Source organism: Sitodiplosis mosellana, unplaced genomic scaffold (genome assembly GCF_009176505.1).
Source record: "Sitodiplosis mosellana isolate CC-2019 unplaced genomic scaffold, AAFC_SMos_1.0 Smas_scaffold_1, whole genome shotgun sequence".
NCBI classification, from domain to species: domain Eukaryota; kingdom Metazoa; phylum Arthropoda; class Insecta; order Diptera; family Cecidomyiidae; genus Sitodiplosis; species Sitodiplosis mosellana.
Window position 1 is genome coordinate 17,952,657 of NW_022595244.1, and position 15,207 is coordinate 17,967,863.

The 15,207-nt window shown below is 35.6% G+C and overlaps 2 protein-coding genes across 7 annotated transcripts in view; one reads left to right on the forward strand and one right to left on the reverse strand.

Annotated features, from left to right (window-relative positions):
• Positions 1 to 162: 162 nt before the first annotated feature.
• Positions 163 to 9,629, forward strand: LOC129565041 (leucine-rich repeat-containing protein 20). 3 transcript variants are annotated; one of them, XM_055439390.1, is made up of 5 exons: positions 163 to 1,087; positions 1,175 to 1,243; positions 7,901 to 8,044; positions 8,133 to 8,300; positions 8,413 to 9,629. In XM_055439390.1, the coding sequence occupies exons 1-5, from the start codon at positions 964 to 966 to the stop codon at positions 8,577 to 8,579; spliced, it is 672 nt and encodes a 223-aa protein (XP_055295365.1). In that variant the 5' UTR covers positions 163 to 963; the 3' UTR covers positions 8,580 to 9,629. The 3 variants fall into 3 exon arrangements, with proteins under 3 accessions (XP_055295365.1, XP_055295368.1, XP_055295373.1); XM_055439393.1 differs by lacking the exon at positions 1,175 to 1,243 and having other exon boundaries at positions 589 to 1,087; XM_055439398.1 differs by lacking the exons at positions 163 to 1,087; positions 1,175 to 1,243 and adding an exon at positions 1,277 to 7,240.
• Positions 9,630 to 9,664: 35 nt separating this feature from the next.
• LOC129564936 (GTPase-activating Rap/Ran-GAP domain-like protein 3) overlaps positions 9,665 to 15,207 on the reverse strand; it is a 75,789-nt gene continuing 70,246 nt past the window's right edge. For all 4 annotated transcript variants that reach the window (XM_055439198.1, XM_055439213.1, XM_055439190.1 and 1 more), the window contains 7 exons: positions 14,464 to 14,569; positions 13,246 to 13,355; positions 12,860 to 13,012; positions 12,066 to 12,755; positions 11,842 to 11,933; positions 11,625 to 11,770; positions 9,665 to 11,529 (listed from right to left, as the gene is read on the reverse strand). In XM_055439198.1, the coding sequence (XP_055295173.1) occupies positions 10,391 to 11,529; positions 11,625 to 11,770; positions 11,842 to 11,933; positions 12,066 to 12,755; positions 12,860 to 13,012; positions 13,246 to 13,355; positions 14,464 to 14,569 (2,436 nt within the window). In that variant the 3' untranslated portion in view covers positions 9,665 to 10,390. The remainder of the gene's footprint in view (positions 11,530 to 11,624; positions 11,771 to 11,841; positions 11,934 to 12,065; positions 12,756 to 12,859; positions 13,013 to 13,245; positions 13,356 to 14,463; positions 14,570 to 15,207) is intronic.

Below are 15,207 nucleotides of genomic sequence, written 5' to 3' on the forward strand. Positions count from 1 at the left end.
TAAGCAAAGAATCAGGCAATAGAAAGCAGCACATAACCTCAAATCAATCTTGAATTTGAAAAAGCCAAAAAAAAAACAACCATGGACAATTCAATACGGAAATGTAAAGAGAAAGAGAGAAAATTCAATGACTCGTTGAAAAAATGTCTCGCGCAATAAAACAAGAGGGAAAAAAATTGATTAGCATCGTCAGTCAACGCTCGATTGCCATGGTTTTGTAATGCGTTTCAACCAAGCGAATATTCAAAACGTTCATTTTTTTCATCATCTACACTCGACCAAAACGATCAAAATAACACACATGAAATGAACCAACAAACACGCGCAGTCAACTCATACATGTGTGTACAACACACATATACACAGCCATACGCTTTAATCAAAAGCCTATTCCAAACAAGCGCACTGACTGTTTACTGTTTTTGCTCGTGTTTGGAATACACACAAAACAAACTACGCATATATGCGCGTCAATGTTTTCGTTCTGTCTCGCTTGCGCACGTGCATTTCGTGTATGCTTGTTGAGCAGTTTATTGCTCGCTCAAATCGCTGTTTTGTGGATTTTCGTATAAAATCAGCTGTTTCACTGCAGCGTGAAACACTTAAAAAACGGAAGTCTACTAGTTCGTTATAAAAACCAGCTCAGTCTTTTTAAATACTGAAGAAAATTTTCGTGAATATTTATCGATTTTTCTACAGATTTTGATTGAATCGCGTTAAATTTTCGATAATTTAGAAAAAAACACTAATTCTAATCGGAGAATTATTTCGCAATTTTAGTATTTTTCTTGCGAGAAAATTGAAAATTGTTACGAATTTGTGGTGAACAGTGTTGGAAACAAAAAGTGCAAGTGAAACAAAACGCGTTAAATAATTGATTTAAAAAAAATTAACTAAATCAAATTTGTTAGCATTCAAAATTTTTAAACAAGTTAAAAAAACCAAATAAAACAATCAGACAAAATGCCACCAGCAGCATCAAACTTCGGACAAGACATTACAAACACCACCCATGATGGATCGAACGACTTGAATCGCAATCAGCTACAAAACATCGAACGTATGGGAGGAACATTATTGATTCCACGTAAGAAACCTCGATAGTTAAATTGAATCCCAAAATTTAAATACATTTTGACACTACAAATTTGAATGGAACATATTCAATAAACAGGTGTAGCTGGACGCGGTGTGATTAAAGTCGTAAAACGATGTGACGACGCCAAAGAGAACAACGAATTAGGTAAAACATCAATTACACGCAGGCAACTGCTTTGCCTATAGCAAAATCTAACATTATTGACAATAATTATTCTCGTAAATCTCAGCAAACAAGCGATTGTTTCGATATTTCTATGGAATAATTTGTGTCATAATTGCATGTGCTCGAATATGGTTACAGTTTCTAAAAAAAATATTCAATATGTTATTAGTCAGTTTAAGCTTCCATTTCTGGATTATCTGTGTAATTAATGTACAATTTTTGTTTCGCCATTCAACAAAAACACAACAACATACATTTTTTACCTTATAAATGCATTTCGGTTTACGTTCAAAACTGTTGACGATACGATCGCGTCGCATATATCGGAAATGATGAAAGTCATATATGCCATAAATATCAAGCATCGAACGTACGGGCGGATGAAATAAATTTCAGTCTACAATTATAATTAACAATTACGATGGAATAGAATCAAACAAAAGAAGTGAGCAGGTCGTTTATTAGTTTTCATTTTGTATGTTTTTCTTTTGATATGGATACAGTAGCACTCAATTAATTAAAAAAAAAACTCTCATCGATTTGGTGTTTCTTATCCGGAATTTGATCATTTTAACATTTCAATGATGTTCATGACCTTCGTGAAAGATCCGCTGTTATTTACTCTGCGCTCATTCAATTCGAAAAAGAAACGTTTCATTTCACAATCGAATCAAGGTGAATAGTGTCAGATTGCGAATAGGCAAACGCGGACAGATTTTTTTTTTGTTTTCACTTTAGTAAGATCTCGTCGACGAAGTAGGCAATTATATTTCGCAAATTGTGTGTCTTAAATTAGACACATTTTTGAGCTGCAATTGCAACACATTCGTTGCGTTTACACGACAAAAAAAAAAACAAAGGAATCAGACAGAACAATGCTCTTTGTTCTATGAAATCGAATTTTTGCGGCAACGACGAAAAACACAAACCTGAAATTTCTTGCGCATTTAAATAATGTCGTATGTCGCACACGGCAAATATATTCTACCAGCCCTTACTGTTGTGGATAATAGCACTCAGAATAAATGAACTTGATTCTCAACGTCTATTTGAAAAACCATGAGCCGTTGAAAATTGCGTCTTAAATTTACATGTGATTCTATAAATAGCGTACGATTTGAAAATAAAGCGCGGTGTAGAAGAGCAAACAGAGAAGAAATGAAAGAAAAAAAAATCGGCAAACAAAAATCCACGTATCGATGGTCTGGTACCAACACTCGGCGCAAAAAAAAAAAATCAATGTCTGGCATTTGTAGGTTCATGAATTCTCGGCTAATACTACAAAAAGAGTGATAAATTCATGGTGCGTTCAAGCATGTTATGTTATTAAACCGCATGCATGCATTCATTCCATTTCGATTATAGCGTCGAGGTGAATCATATGTTCTCACTGGCCCGAGCCTTTTGTTGTTGAATAAGCGCTTGTCTATTGCATGATTTAACGTTAGTCACACACACACACACACACACACACACACACACACACACACACACACATTTGTGGAGTGCAATGTGCGATTTGGTTCAACATCGCACATCTATTATGTATGGCCTTAATAAATTATTATACAGCAGTGTCGATTGAATTGACAATCGGACCACTGGTGTATAAACGAGCGCACACACACGAAACCAAAACGAGCTGCAGAACAAATATTGGAAAATTTACGAAATGGAAAGCAAAAGCTGTCACAGTTCATATTACGCTCAATTTGTTGTTTGGGATTGTGCGTTTTTTTCTCTCTTTCATTTTCAATAAATGAGCTTTACGTCAGACGCGATCGTTCGTATAGTTAAAATGCGCCTTTTATTTGTTTCAATAGCTCACAATGTATAATTTCGATTCGTGTTAAATTTTTATACATTTATGAGAGAGATATTCATTGGCGCTTCGCTTTTTTTGTTGATGATTTCTGTTTTTGTTTCAGCTCATACTAATTGCGCTGCGTACATCTTTTTTCACAGTACATATACACATAACATTTTGTAACAAAGCCAATTCAATGGCTTTGAAATTCAAATCGATTGGTGTGATGCGTGCACTAGTAACAATAATGTTTTCTTTTTCTTCTGCATCGCCCTTAAATTGTAAACACAATAAAAAAAAAGTTCAGATTTTAATTTTCGGTGCATTTTCTGCGAATGTTAAATTAATCTTTAGCTCATCACCAAAAACGAGACAAGATTATTGTTAGTATTAATGCAATGCATGTGTTTCATTCGATAATCACTGTGATTAATTATTTAATCGATGCCCCATATCGATTTCCATTCCATTGGATTCTCTTATTATGCAAGCTCGTTTCCAGTTGGTTGTTTGTTTGTTTTATTCGTTGTGTATACGAATGTTTTTTCTCTCTCTCTGTCTCGCATACTTCTCACTGGAACACCGAACAGGTGAACAAACGAGAAGTGAATGCATGATAAATATTGAAACAGAGTTCACGTCCAATTACCTCCGTACACGTTCTTTTGTTTATTGTTTATCGAAGATAAATACATGAGCCCCATATTACATGTTCTTTCTTAATCGACAGATTTCATACGAAAAACAATAGCATTCATATCTCTTCCGAATATTAAATTGTCGGATCGAAACATGTGACGTTTTCGGGAGAAAAGAACTCTTCGCGTAAAAATCGGATTTTCATGTTTCTTTTCAATGATTTCATTTTACGAGAGCAAATGAATAAAATTGCATTCGCATGTGCATCTGAACAAAGAAGAGAGTCACATATGCACGGTCATCGCGCTGACTCTTGTGCTGTTTATTTGACATTAATTGCCCCCGACATTTATGGAATGTTCGCAGTGTAAATGTGGAAAAGTCATTTGAGTTTAAGGAACCGCGCAGTTTGAGTCAGATATTTTGTGTTTTTGCCTCTTGCCACGCGTATTCCATAACGTCGTTGTTTTTCCCATTTTCCTGTGTGGCTGCCGTGAAATTTTCCATTTTGCGTCGTACATTTGTTCATTTCGGTTGATTCATAATGTTTCAGACTACGTATCACTTCTACGTATTCATGTGGACTTTTAATTGCAGCAGAGAGTTCAATGTGTTTTTTAAACGATGACTTGTTTTCTGCGCTGCTTTTCATCTCAAACCAGCCAGCCAGCCCGCTAGCCAATCATTTCAGTTGGACAAGAGCCAATTAGTGGAATAAAACAACGACACGTTTTTTGTTTTTTGTTTCCAACGAACAAAAGTCACATGCGATGCGAACGATCTGTTATGTGGAAAATTTTAGCTTTTCTAATTTGTTTTGATTGCGTCTCAAACGAAATTTGGTCAAAAATTTTCAATCATTCGCACCAATATTGTGGTATTTATGGCTATGTCGATTTTCCAAAAGCCTTTGTCGCGTGACAAAAATAGTTCATATGCGCATTGCGAAATTTGAATTTCCCATTGGGTCATTATGAAAATTCCGTCTAATTGCCTTTTTACTTTCGATGTGAATTTTTCGATTTTACATTGAAGCGAACAAAAGAGCATCCTTGAGCCGGTGCCGTTACGATACGGCGTGCGCGCTTCGATTTCAAGGAAATTGCTTATCAGTTGACCACTTCCATTCAACACCGTGATCTCCCATCGCAGTATTCAACAATGCACCACTAGATAGTAATGAGAAGAAGTAGAAACAAAACCCCGGCTCCACTTTTCGATGACTGCAGTCAACCAAAAAACGCTTTTTAATTGAATAATCGGTGAATCGATATTGAAAACATCGACACAGTGTTCCATGCATACTATTTGCACAACGAATAAAAACGGAATTTAAATCAAAGTTAAACAAAAGAGAAATAAAACAACAACACCATGTTGGCCGGAGAACCAGCAACGAATTATGGAAATTTTGTTTACATGCATGTTCATGTCGGGTTTTTTTTGTGTGTTCGCTTTTCTTTTCTCTATTTTGGTTCGCAGTGCATGTTTTTCATTCGTTTGTTTCGCAAACTATTACACTCATAAATCCAAAGACGTACAAAACAAAGAGCAAATTGTGAAATTTCATCGATGCATATCCTATAAATCCGTTCTTGTTTTATGTTTAATTTTCATTGCACACAAAGTTCCCCAAGTGCGCTAGTTTACTGCGATGAATATAAGACCATACAAGATATCTGATTGCTCGCATTACGCATTTTCTGTGAATATAATTATAGATGATTAAAATTCGTTTTGGTTGACCTTCACTTTCTCCGTGACGCCGTATCTCGCAAGCGAACATTTCTATTATCAGCGTATCCAATTTTAGGGTCGAAAACAACCGAAACATGGTGCAATTTATGTAATATACATGTACATATGTATATCTATGTTATGCGTAGAATCTGCCGTTCTGAATCATTGATTCTAACTCATCGCAATTGTTGCACGTCACATTCAGAAAGAAAGAAAAAGGAAAGTATTAAAATCTACCGATGACGGTAAGCCTTACCATCTCACACATGAAGTTGAAGGAGAATTAATCCCTTTCTATGCCACCAGCACACGTCTGAGATTCATTAATCATTCTGCTTTGGATCGGATTTACGGCGAAAAATCTGGAGCAAAATTTACCCGCCGACACGCATCCGTTGTCTGTGATAAATGATCTAGCAAGCACGTATTGCACGGTATCAACATAAGTGCATTATCCGTAACTGATTTCTACTTCGCGAGAATGAACATTTTGGGCTCATTTAAGATTAAAAAGTTTTCCAATTAGTTTTTTCCATTCAACACATTTTGTCCTGAGCCAAGGTCATGCATATGTTTGAAGCTATTTAAACGGCGTACACAATTTAAAAATTCAATTGATTTATGTTTGATGCTGTACGTTCACACCTGAAGCTATTTTTTGTTGACGTTTCCGCATTGAATATATACCAAATTGTCTGTCTCTTTAAATTCACGTCGCTGTGTGACGACGTCGACTGCAGGCGCGATGTATGACGAACACGTGGAGCATGTGCGCACACAACATCGCTCGCCAAATGCGTCGTCCGTAAGCGGTGCGCGTGAGATAAATAAACAATAAAGCTTATTCCAATGCTAGAGCATTGCAATCTGAAAATACGTAAAAAGACTTTATTTTGTTGAATCCAACGATTTAACATTGATTCTGTTTTTTCTCTTCGATTTCAAAATTAAACGCAGTGAATTGGATAAATTTGTTTTTGCCATTTCAATGAAGTTGAAAAAAAAGTGGATTTATTTTTGGCGCTCTTCGTCTCTGCAGAAAATGACACATCGAATGAAGAGAGTGAGAAGAGAGAAAAAAAAACGTAATACGTAAATACTGACTTTTTGACATTTGCTGACTAAGAATTTTGAGACAAGAAAAACCAAACAGCAATGAAGTCACACTACTCAGAATATTCTGTGATTTGATTTTCATGTGTGTTTTCTTTCGAATTGACGTCTGGTGATCGGATTGTCTGTTGATTGATATTCTTTCGTGATTTTTTGTCACTTGGCATCGGAAAATGGCCTAACATTTACGGTTTTAAGTGTAAATATTCCACAGTGTGAATGTTTTTTCGTTGTTGTTCTGTGTGACGACAATGATGATATGATCACACAGCAGCGGCAGCGTGACTCGAACTTATTTTTAGCCATTTTGCGCGTGTTCAAAGGAAAATCTGTAGAAAAATAAGAGAAAAAAAAAACTTAATGATTTTCTGGGAAAATCGAGATCTATCTTTGACAGTTTCTTTTTCTTTCATCGCTTCGAACACAATTTTTGTTGCGCACTTTACACTCAATTGAATATCCATCTATCAAATTCCATAATTTGACTTAAATTTCTACCATTTCCCAGCAAGTGGATCACATTTTAAATCGCCAACGAAAAACCCAATATAATTATAAAATAAAAAGGAAATTCAATTTTTGCTTTAATTTATGTGCATTTATTTTTGGCGAAATGGCTAATCAAGTGGTTCAAGTTGTAGTACGTTGTGAAACGGCCTCTGAAACCGCACATCTGGGTAATAATAATTCATTTTCAGACCCACAAAAATTGTGTGCAAAATCCATTGATTTTGAACACACATAATTTAATTGGTATTTGTTTTTGGCATGCAATTTTATTTGTTTTATTGGTGAGCGCGCGCGCGCAAGCATTTGTACGGTGTATTTTTCCGTTCAAGTCTTCAGACCATTATTGTTATACAAAATAATAAGTGCATAACGGTCGACAGACTTGTCGAGTCAAACAAATGCAATGCGGCGCGATGACTGTGCTTGTGAAATTGCGTGAAGCAGCAGCTTAGAATTGAAATGATTATGTGATCTAGTATATAGAGTGCCGTCAACATAATGAATTATGAGTTATTATAGAGTGCATGCACATCATTCATTGCATAACCGTTTAAACAAAAGCTCATCGTATACATTTATTCATTTTTCCCGGTGCTATTTTCGACATTTATTTTACTTAACAGCTGTTTTTAATTGTCGGCTTAGATTATAGAGACTTTTTAGAGTTTTCATTATTCGAATTATGTAAAATGAAGAAAAAAGACTAGACAGACTGATGATAATGCGCAAAATCTACGTGTTCATAGAGAGAATAATTTGTGAACAATTAGCCATTTCTCTAAATTATTTTATTTTGATTTATATTTTGGTTTTTTTTTTCTTTGCAGATCTCTCCGAGTGCCAACTAGTACAAGTACCAGATGCAGTTTATCATTTGATGCGAAATACTGAATTGAAAACATGTGACTTGAGCTCAAATGTCATCAAGAAAATACCGCCAAAATTTGCCATGAAATTCAGTTTGATTACAGGTAATTCAAGATGAAATACGAAAAATATCATGTGCCATAAATAATAGCTAGCAATACTGAGTGTATGGAATTGTTGTTATTATTGTAGATTTGAATTTGAGTTTGAATCAACTTAATAAATTGCCGGATGAATTGGCGGATTTAACGCAATTGTTGCGGTTGGATATTTCACACAATTTGTTCTTGTCATTGCCAAAGGTCGTGTTCAAAATGCCCAAACTTCGACAACTTAAAGCCAACAACAATGCAATAATCGGTGAGTGAATATCGAACCTATAAATCATTATCGAATGAGTGTCCAGCATTGAAAGAGAATGGAAAAATTAATTTGGTTTGTGTTCTTATTTTTCTTCCTTTTTCCCAAACAGATGTGGAAAATGACGAAATCATCGCATCGGATTCACTTGAATTGGTCGATCTCCGAAAGAATCCATTGACACCGCAGTGCTTGGATCGGCTACGCAACGCTCGTGTATCATTTCATATTGAATTGCCGGAACGTATCAAAGAAGATTGGGAGGATTTAGATGTTTAAGTTCGATAGACCAAGATTTGTTGCAACTTCGATACATTGAATCCCATTGGATTTTCTATAATGTAGTAAACGTTGATCGTTTTTATTAGACATTTTTCGATATGATATGTGATGATTTTTACAAGCAAAACACGTTTAGCGTTTAGGTTGCAAATGCATCATTAGGTTAATAATAAGACAACATGATAAGCTTCTATTCGCATAAATGATAATCGGGTGCATTAAGAGAGTGAGACACAATTCGTTAAATCCAATTCGTTTCATATTAATTGTGATTGTCCATCAACTTGTCATTTGTTTTTTGTTTTTTATTTCTCGCTCTGCCAAGTATTTAGTACATTATTGTGCGTCTCTCGTTTACATTTTTCTTTGCAAGAGTGATTTAAGAGTTGTCGTCTACGATTAAATCTCGATTGCTATTGTATTTTATGAGTATAGTGCGAGTTATTTTAGAATGATGGAATCTCTTGTCCGAATTACTGATTCCATCCATGTGAGGCTATTTTCAGTCAAGTCAATCAAATCAATCTACTTACCTCAGTGAGGTCAGCACAACGAAACTGATTGATTTTATGAAGAAAAAAAATAATAGATTAAGTGCTGAAATACTCAATTCAAAGCAAAGACTGTTTGACATCAAGCCGATTATTTACGCATATTTTGTTTCTAACCTTATCCTTCTGTAAATCGTTGTTTGAGATGCTATGTTTTTTTTTTTAAAGAATAACAACACGTTTTTTTTACTTTTACGCAGTGATTAATGAAATGAAAATTGATAAATTAAGAGTGATATTGAAAGTGTATAATAACGAAAATTTTGAGACACACCAATTTGAATGAACAAAAAATTGATAGATAAGTTCGATTTATTGTAGTATTTATCTTTTTATTTTACCATTTTGTTGTAGTTCTTACCAAATTTTTTCTTTCTGTTGACATCTAAATTATTTGTACCAAATCGATAAATTTTCGTATAAACCTGTATCACAAATCTGTGCTCTGCCAATTTTGAATAAATAAAAAAACCAAATGGAACTACACGAAAAAAAATAGCCGTTTCTTTTGCCAAATAAAAGCCAAAATCGTTTGTGGACACTTTGAAACATTTTATTTACAACAAACACTTAATTATTTTGAAACATTAATTCAAACGCCATCATCATCATCATTATCATCACATACAATGCTTAAGCGATACATTTTGATTTTGACTTATGTCACTTATAATCGAATATATATAGATTAAATTCTCTCCTAGATATTAACGTCAATTTAAATCAATCTTTTACTTTTGTATTAGTACAGTAATGGGTGAGAGCTTAACATATCAATAGTCGGAGCTCTAGACTAACTGCTACATAAAATTGTTTTTTTTTCTTCATTTGGTTGTTTGAAATGCTGTGTGACATAATAACATATAGATAAATATGATAACTTCTGATTGTTTGGTTTTTCATTTGCAATGTTTCACCATTTTAAAATCACCATTTGTAGGTTTCCTTCGAAATTAGTATTGTTTTTTTTTTGTTATTCTTGTTATATCAATCAATGTATATGTACAAAATTGTGTTGTTTATAAATAGAAACATTTTGGATTAGTTTAATCCCAATTCATATGACCCGCTTCAATCCGAATCGCCAATTACAATGTAATAAAAAAGTGTTTTTTTTTTTGCTCCTGTCTGTTCTGCATTCGTATAAAAAAATACTCATGATATTCTTTTGTTGTGTGTAAATTTCGTCAATTCATATTTTTTTCAATCAATGACGTGCTCAAATCAAATTGATCGCTAGAAGCCTCTCCGTGCTAATTAAATTGATGAAAATAACGATAAATTCGTGCAATTTGTGGAGAGTTTTTGTAGATTACTTCGAAGTTTTCTCATATCACAAGGCTCTACCTCTTCCGTGGCCACACCATTGGTGGCCGTGGTCACGGCAGCGGCACCAGCTTCATCAACATGTTCACTGTCAAGTGATTCAAATCCATCTTCTTCAATTTTCCTCGGTGGTATTTTAACCGAAACTTTCGGTGTCGAATTGTGAATATGGTAATGCGAATGCGTACCTGTCAAATTGAATAATGGTATGCGGAAAATACGCAAAGGCTTTGGCTTCTCAGCTGTCTGACACGGTTCAGCATTCGACGTGGCAAATTGAATTAATTTATTATTGTTTGGAGATTTCAATAGACGAATTTTTGTCGGAGAATTCGGACTGTGCGAAGAGGAGTTGACTTTGGGTGAGTTTGGCGGAACCGATGGTTCGCAACTATTCTTTGTAGAAAGTGATAGGTCCGATTTATTATTTGCCGTACATGATTCACCACACGAATTACTTTTCGATATCAATCGTTTTGATTCGTCGGCCAAGTTTTTCTCCTTTGGTTTCTGCAGAGATCGAGCCCGTTGGATGCATGGTGATTGATCGTTTCGTGGCAACGGCAAAAATTTACTGAAATTATCGTCACTATTGATGTGCATTGTCGGTTCGAATTTATCCACTGGCTGTGCAATCAGTTTGGATGGTGATTGCATACATTTCTCGGTGCATTCAAATCGCTGTTGTGCTTCGATTTTATCAATTTTATGTCGAATCTCAAGGATGCGTTCATTGGAGAATTCATTGATTCGACTAGGACGTCGGCTTGCGGTAGACTCTTGAATTTGCTCATTTTCCAAGCAACCAATGCGAAAATCCTTTGGAGCGAAAAAAATCGGAGCTGTGGTCGCAAAGTAAATGTCACGCTTGCTCGAAATGAGTTGTAGTTCCGGCATTGTAGCCGTATGGACAAGACTGCCATTCACCAGCAATCGAATCTCGATTGAATCGGGCGTGAATGCGATTATGTAGGGAAAAGCGCAAACAATTGACGTTGGCGATGTGTTCCAATGAAAATCAAATTCGTTGGTTTTGTTCTCATCGGAGATCTTCTGAAAATGACAAGTGTCTGGAAATAGAATAACAAATGTGCACATCAAATATCAAATGAGTGAGTGTGTATGAGTGTGTATGGTCAAACTTCGGAAATTAATCATGACTTACGGTTGTAACAGAGCAGAAGCTCCGTTTCGTGTCCATCGCACAAGTCGACAGCAGTAACCAATTGGGATTGTGACCGTTTGGATGATTCTATATCGTGAAGGCGAGTACACTGACCCGTTTGCTCACACACAACTTCAAAATGATGTCTGCAAACCGAACAACACGAATCGAGTTAAGAAACTTTTTTAATATACGCACCAAATGTTACAACACTCACTTGTAGCCAACACACATAAGAAGTCCCGTACTAGCCGAAGTTGGTGTATCCAAAATTGTTATTATACTAGGACAATCATGTAGTGTGATTTCCTTCAAGTAGAAAACAAATGATTTCAATTAGTTTTTCATTCAGTCAAAGTGTCACTGCATTGAATTGGAATGAAACACAAAACCATTGATGTTAGCTAAGTTCCTCTTATTGCCTACGATGTATGTACTTACTTTCTGGTATAAGAAACCGTCTGCCGTTTCCATATCATTACTCGATGAACACCAGCTCGTCCAAGCGGCTGTGTATTTCCACTGAAAAGTCAACATCTTTCTACCAATCGCAACGACCATTCTCAAGTGACCGTCGCCTCCCTTTGAAATAGCATACAGATGACATCCTCGGGTTTTTTCCACACGCCGATCTTTTACATCTATCCGAGATCTAATTTTTATTGTTTCCTCTTTAAATTCTCTGATGCGAAACACATGAATGCGATGGCCATCTTTATTAGTTGCACTTCCGCCCCGAATCAATACGATACCATGGTCCTCAACAACGCTCATTTGCCGCACACAAAACGATTTATCAAAAATCGTTTGATAGCTTTGGTCTTCACGAATAAGAAATGTCCCTTCATCACAAGCCAACACCAAGGTGTCATGGCCAATTGAATCGCCAATCATATTTCCACGGTATGGAAAAGCTGCATAAAAACATTGTGGTTCCCATGGGCTTCGTTTGAACACCGAACCCGGTCCAGTCGAAGCCAAACTGGTCGGTGCATCACCGCGAACAATGGCTTCCAATTTTAATGCTTGTCCAATGCGAACGAATTCCACTTGCCGGGCATCCTCCTTCAATTTGGATGTACGTGGGGCGTCATACAACACCTCTGAAAACGCACGTCGATTCAACATATTCTATATTGGATTTGCAGTGTTCGAAGAAAAATAAATGCCATGAATGCGATGCCCGAATATCAATCGATTGCCGATGGTAATTAAAATGAAGTGAGTCAACTTACCGTCTTTGTATCGTGTGCATATTCTTCGTACAAGTCTTTGATTAACATTTCTAGCGTGCGTTCACGTTTCCGGCTGAACGTGGGTGTTTGAAAGGTCGCCTTTTCTCCATTGATTAACTTTACGAGTAGGAATTCTCTAAATGCAGCAACATCCTGACGAAAGCATGTGGAGAAAAACAAGAAAAAAAAAATACACGGCGATATAGTTATATATAATTCACACATAACAAGTGCACATAACATGTATCGCATGTTATTTAAGATGGCTTAAACTTGGATCTCGTTGGATTTTGATGCGTTTCCATTCGAATAAACTTCTGAGCCGACACGGCTAATAGTGTGTCTATTTTCGGTTTTAATATGTGCAAAAAAAGTTGTATTTTTACCTGAAAATCTGGTGGATTTGGTAGTGTTGGTCCGAAGGCAGGCACGCTTTCATCACAAAACACCGACAACCGATAGATACCATTCTGCTTCATAACCACCGCAAAAATATCTATTGCATATCGACTCGATTAAGGAAAATTGTATTTTTTTTGCACACAGAATTTATGTTATATTTCTTGGGTTATCTTCGGTTGCTCCAAAAAGAAAAAGAAAACTGTAAGTAAACACTTGATTTTTTTTCTCTATTTAGATACAAAGTGAACGTAAATTCATCTGGGATTCTGGGATGTGTGTGTGTGTGTGTTACGACCCATTGGCTGTTTCATAAATATACGGAATTCGTATACGCACAAGCAAATTTTAATTATGTTCATTCAAAAACGAAATTGGTTTTTCTGTCGCTTTTAGCTGCATTGTTGTTGTTATAAGAAAGCCATCAAAACGGTCTGTTAGCATCGTCAGATGTAGCTTAAAGTAATAGGTTTTCATCTTTTTTTTCTTCTTTTTTCGGTTACAAAAAATTGGATCTACCTTCAATGTGGTGGCAGCAGAAGGAAACGTTTAGACACACCAAAAAAAAAGTCACATCGGAACAAAATGAGACGAAATGTGACAACAGGATACTCGTCTCTAGTTTTATAGCTTAATTCAGTGATTTTCTTTGCTTTCACATTGACTTTTTTCCTTGCGTTCACGAACGAAAAAAATTCAATTATACTTTTATTGCATGGCAACGAAGCAAAATATATGTAAAAGAATGCTCAGGTAAAGAACATTTTCGGCTACAAAATTTGATTCATATCAAACTGACGTAGGTATTTTTCAAGTGACAAAAACAACGAAGATGTCCTTCCCATTCCTTTGTGTCTTTCTTCTTCCAAAACGGTTAAATGAAATGTTGCCAAGCGTCGGAAGAGCATCGCTTTAATTGGAAATTGATGTGGAACAAAGTAAGGGGAAAAATGTTTTGATTAAATGAACTTTTAACATAAACATGTTTGAATTAAATTAAAGGAATTCGACAGAACAGAAACGTGCCGTCAATCAAATTGGAGAAAAAGACAGGAGGAGAAATCCCAATGTAATTAATTCAAGTTGGATCAGAACGCAGTTAAGACAGAACAAAAAACATTCATTTCAATAAAGAATAAACAACCCATCATGACGCCGCATCTGAAACAAAGAGCACAGACAATGGAATCAATTGAAAAGGATACGTGTAAATTGGCTTTTGATGCAATTTGGTGAGAAGTCGCAGCTGTCATCACCATCTATAAAAATAATGTTCACAATGTCATTGCCAATGTGACGTTTTCTCTCGACCTGCAAAAGAAAGAAAAAACAAATTGGAGAAAGTGGATATAAAAGAGATGAACTTATACATTCATTCGTTCATTCAAAATGCATAAAATTGTAGAAAAAGGTATATAATTAAAATGTCAAAAAGAACATATAAAACATGGTTGGCTGAATTGCGCTTGGGTACAAAAAGCGTCTGCAAAAGCATTTCAAATTAGTTTATAAAGAGAGAGATATGTGCTGGTTCTGCTGTTCTGGGAATAAAGTCATTTGTATCGAATCAAATGGAGTAATATTTCTGTGCACCTTTTTTTTCTTATTTCTCTCGCGCATTTAACTTTACCTTTCTGAATGCATGTGTTTCGGTGTTCTGAATGTTATAGAGAATATAATGCGATCCAGAAATCAAATGCATGGCAAATTTGTTCTTGCTTATCTTCTTCTTCTTCATTTTTATTCGTTGTGCTTATTCGGGGATTTAATATTCAGCTCAGGGTGATATTGATTTTACATCATGCGACATACGACCCCGTAATTTGCATATCAATTTATATGTTGCGAAATTAGATTGAAACAGATTATCATTTCAAGTGAAAAGAACATGGTGCAAATGTTTTGAAAAGAAGATTCGCTTTTGGCTGTCTCAATCAGCTCCAAACAAT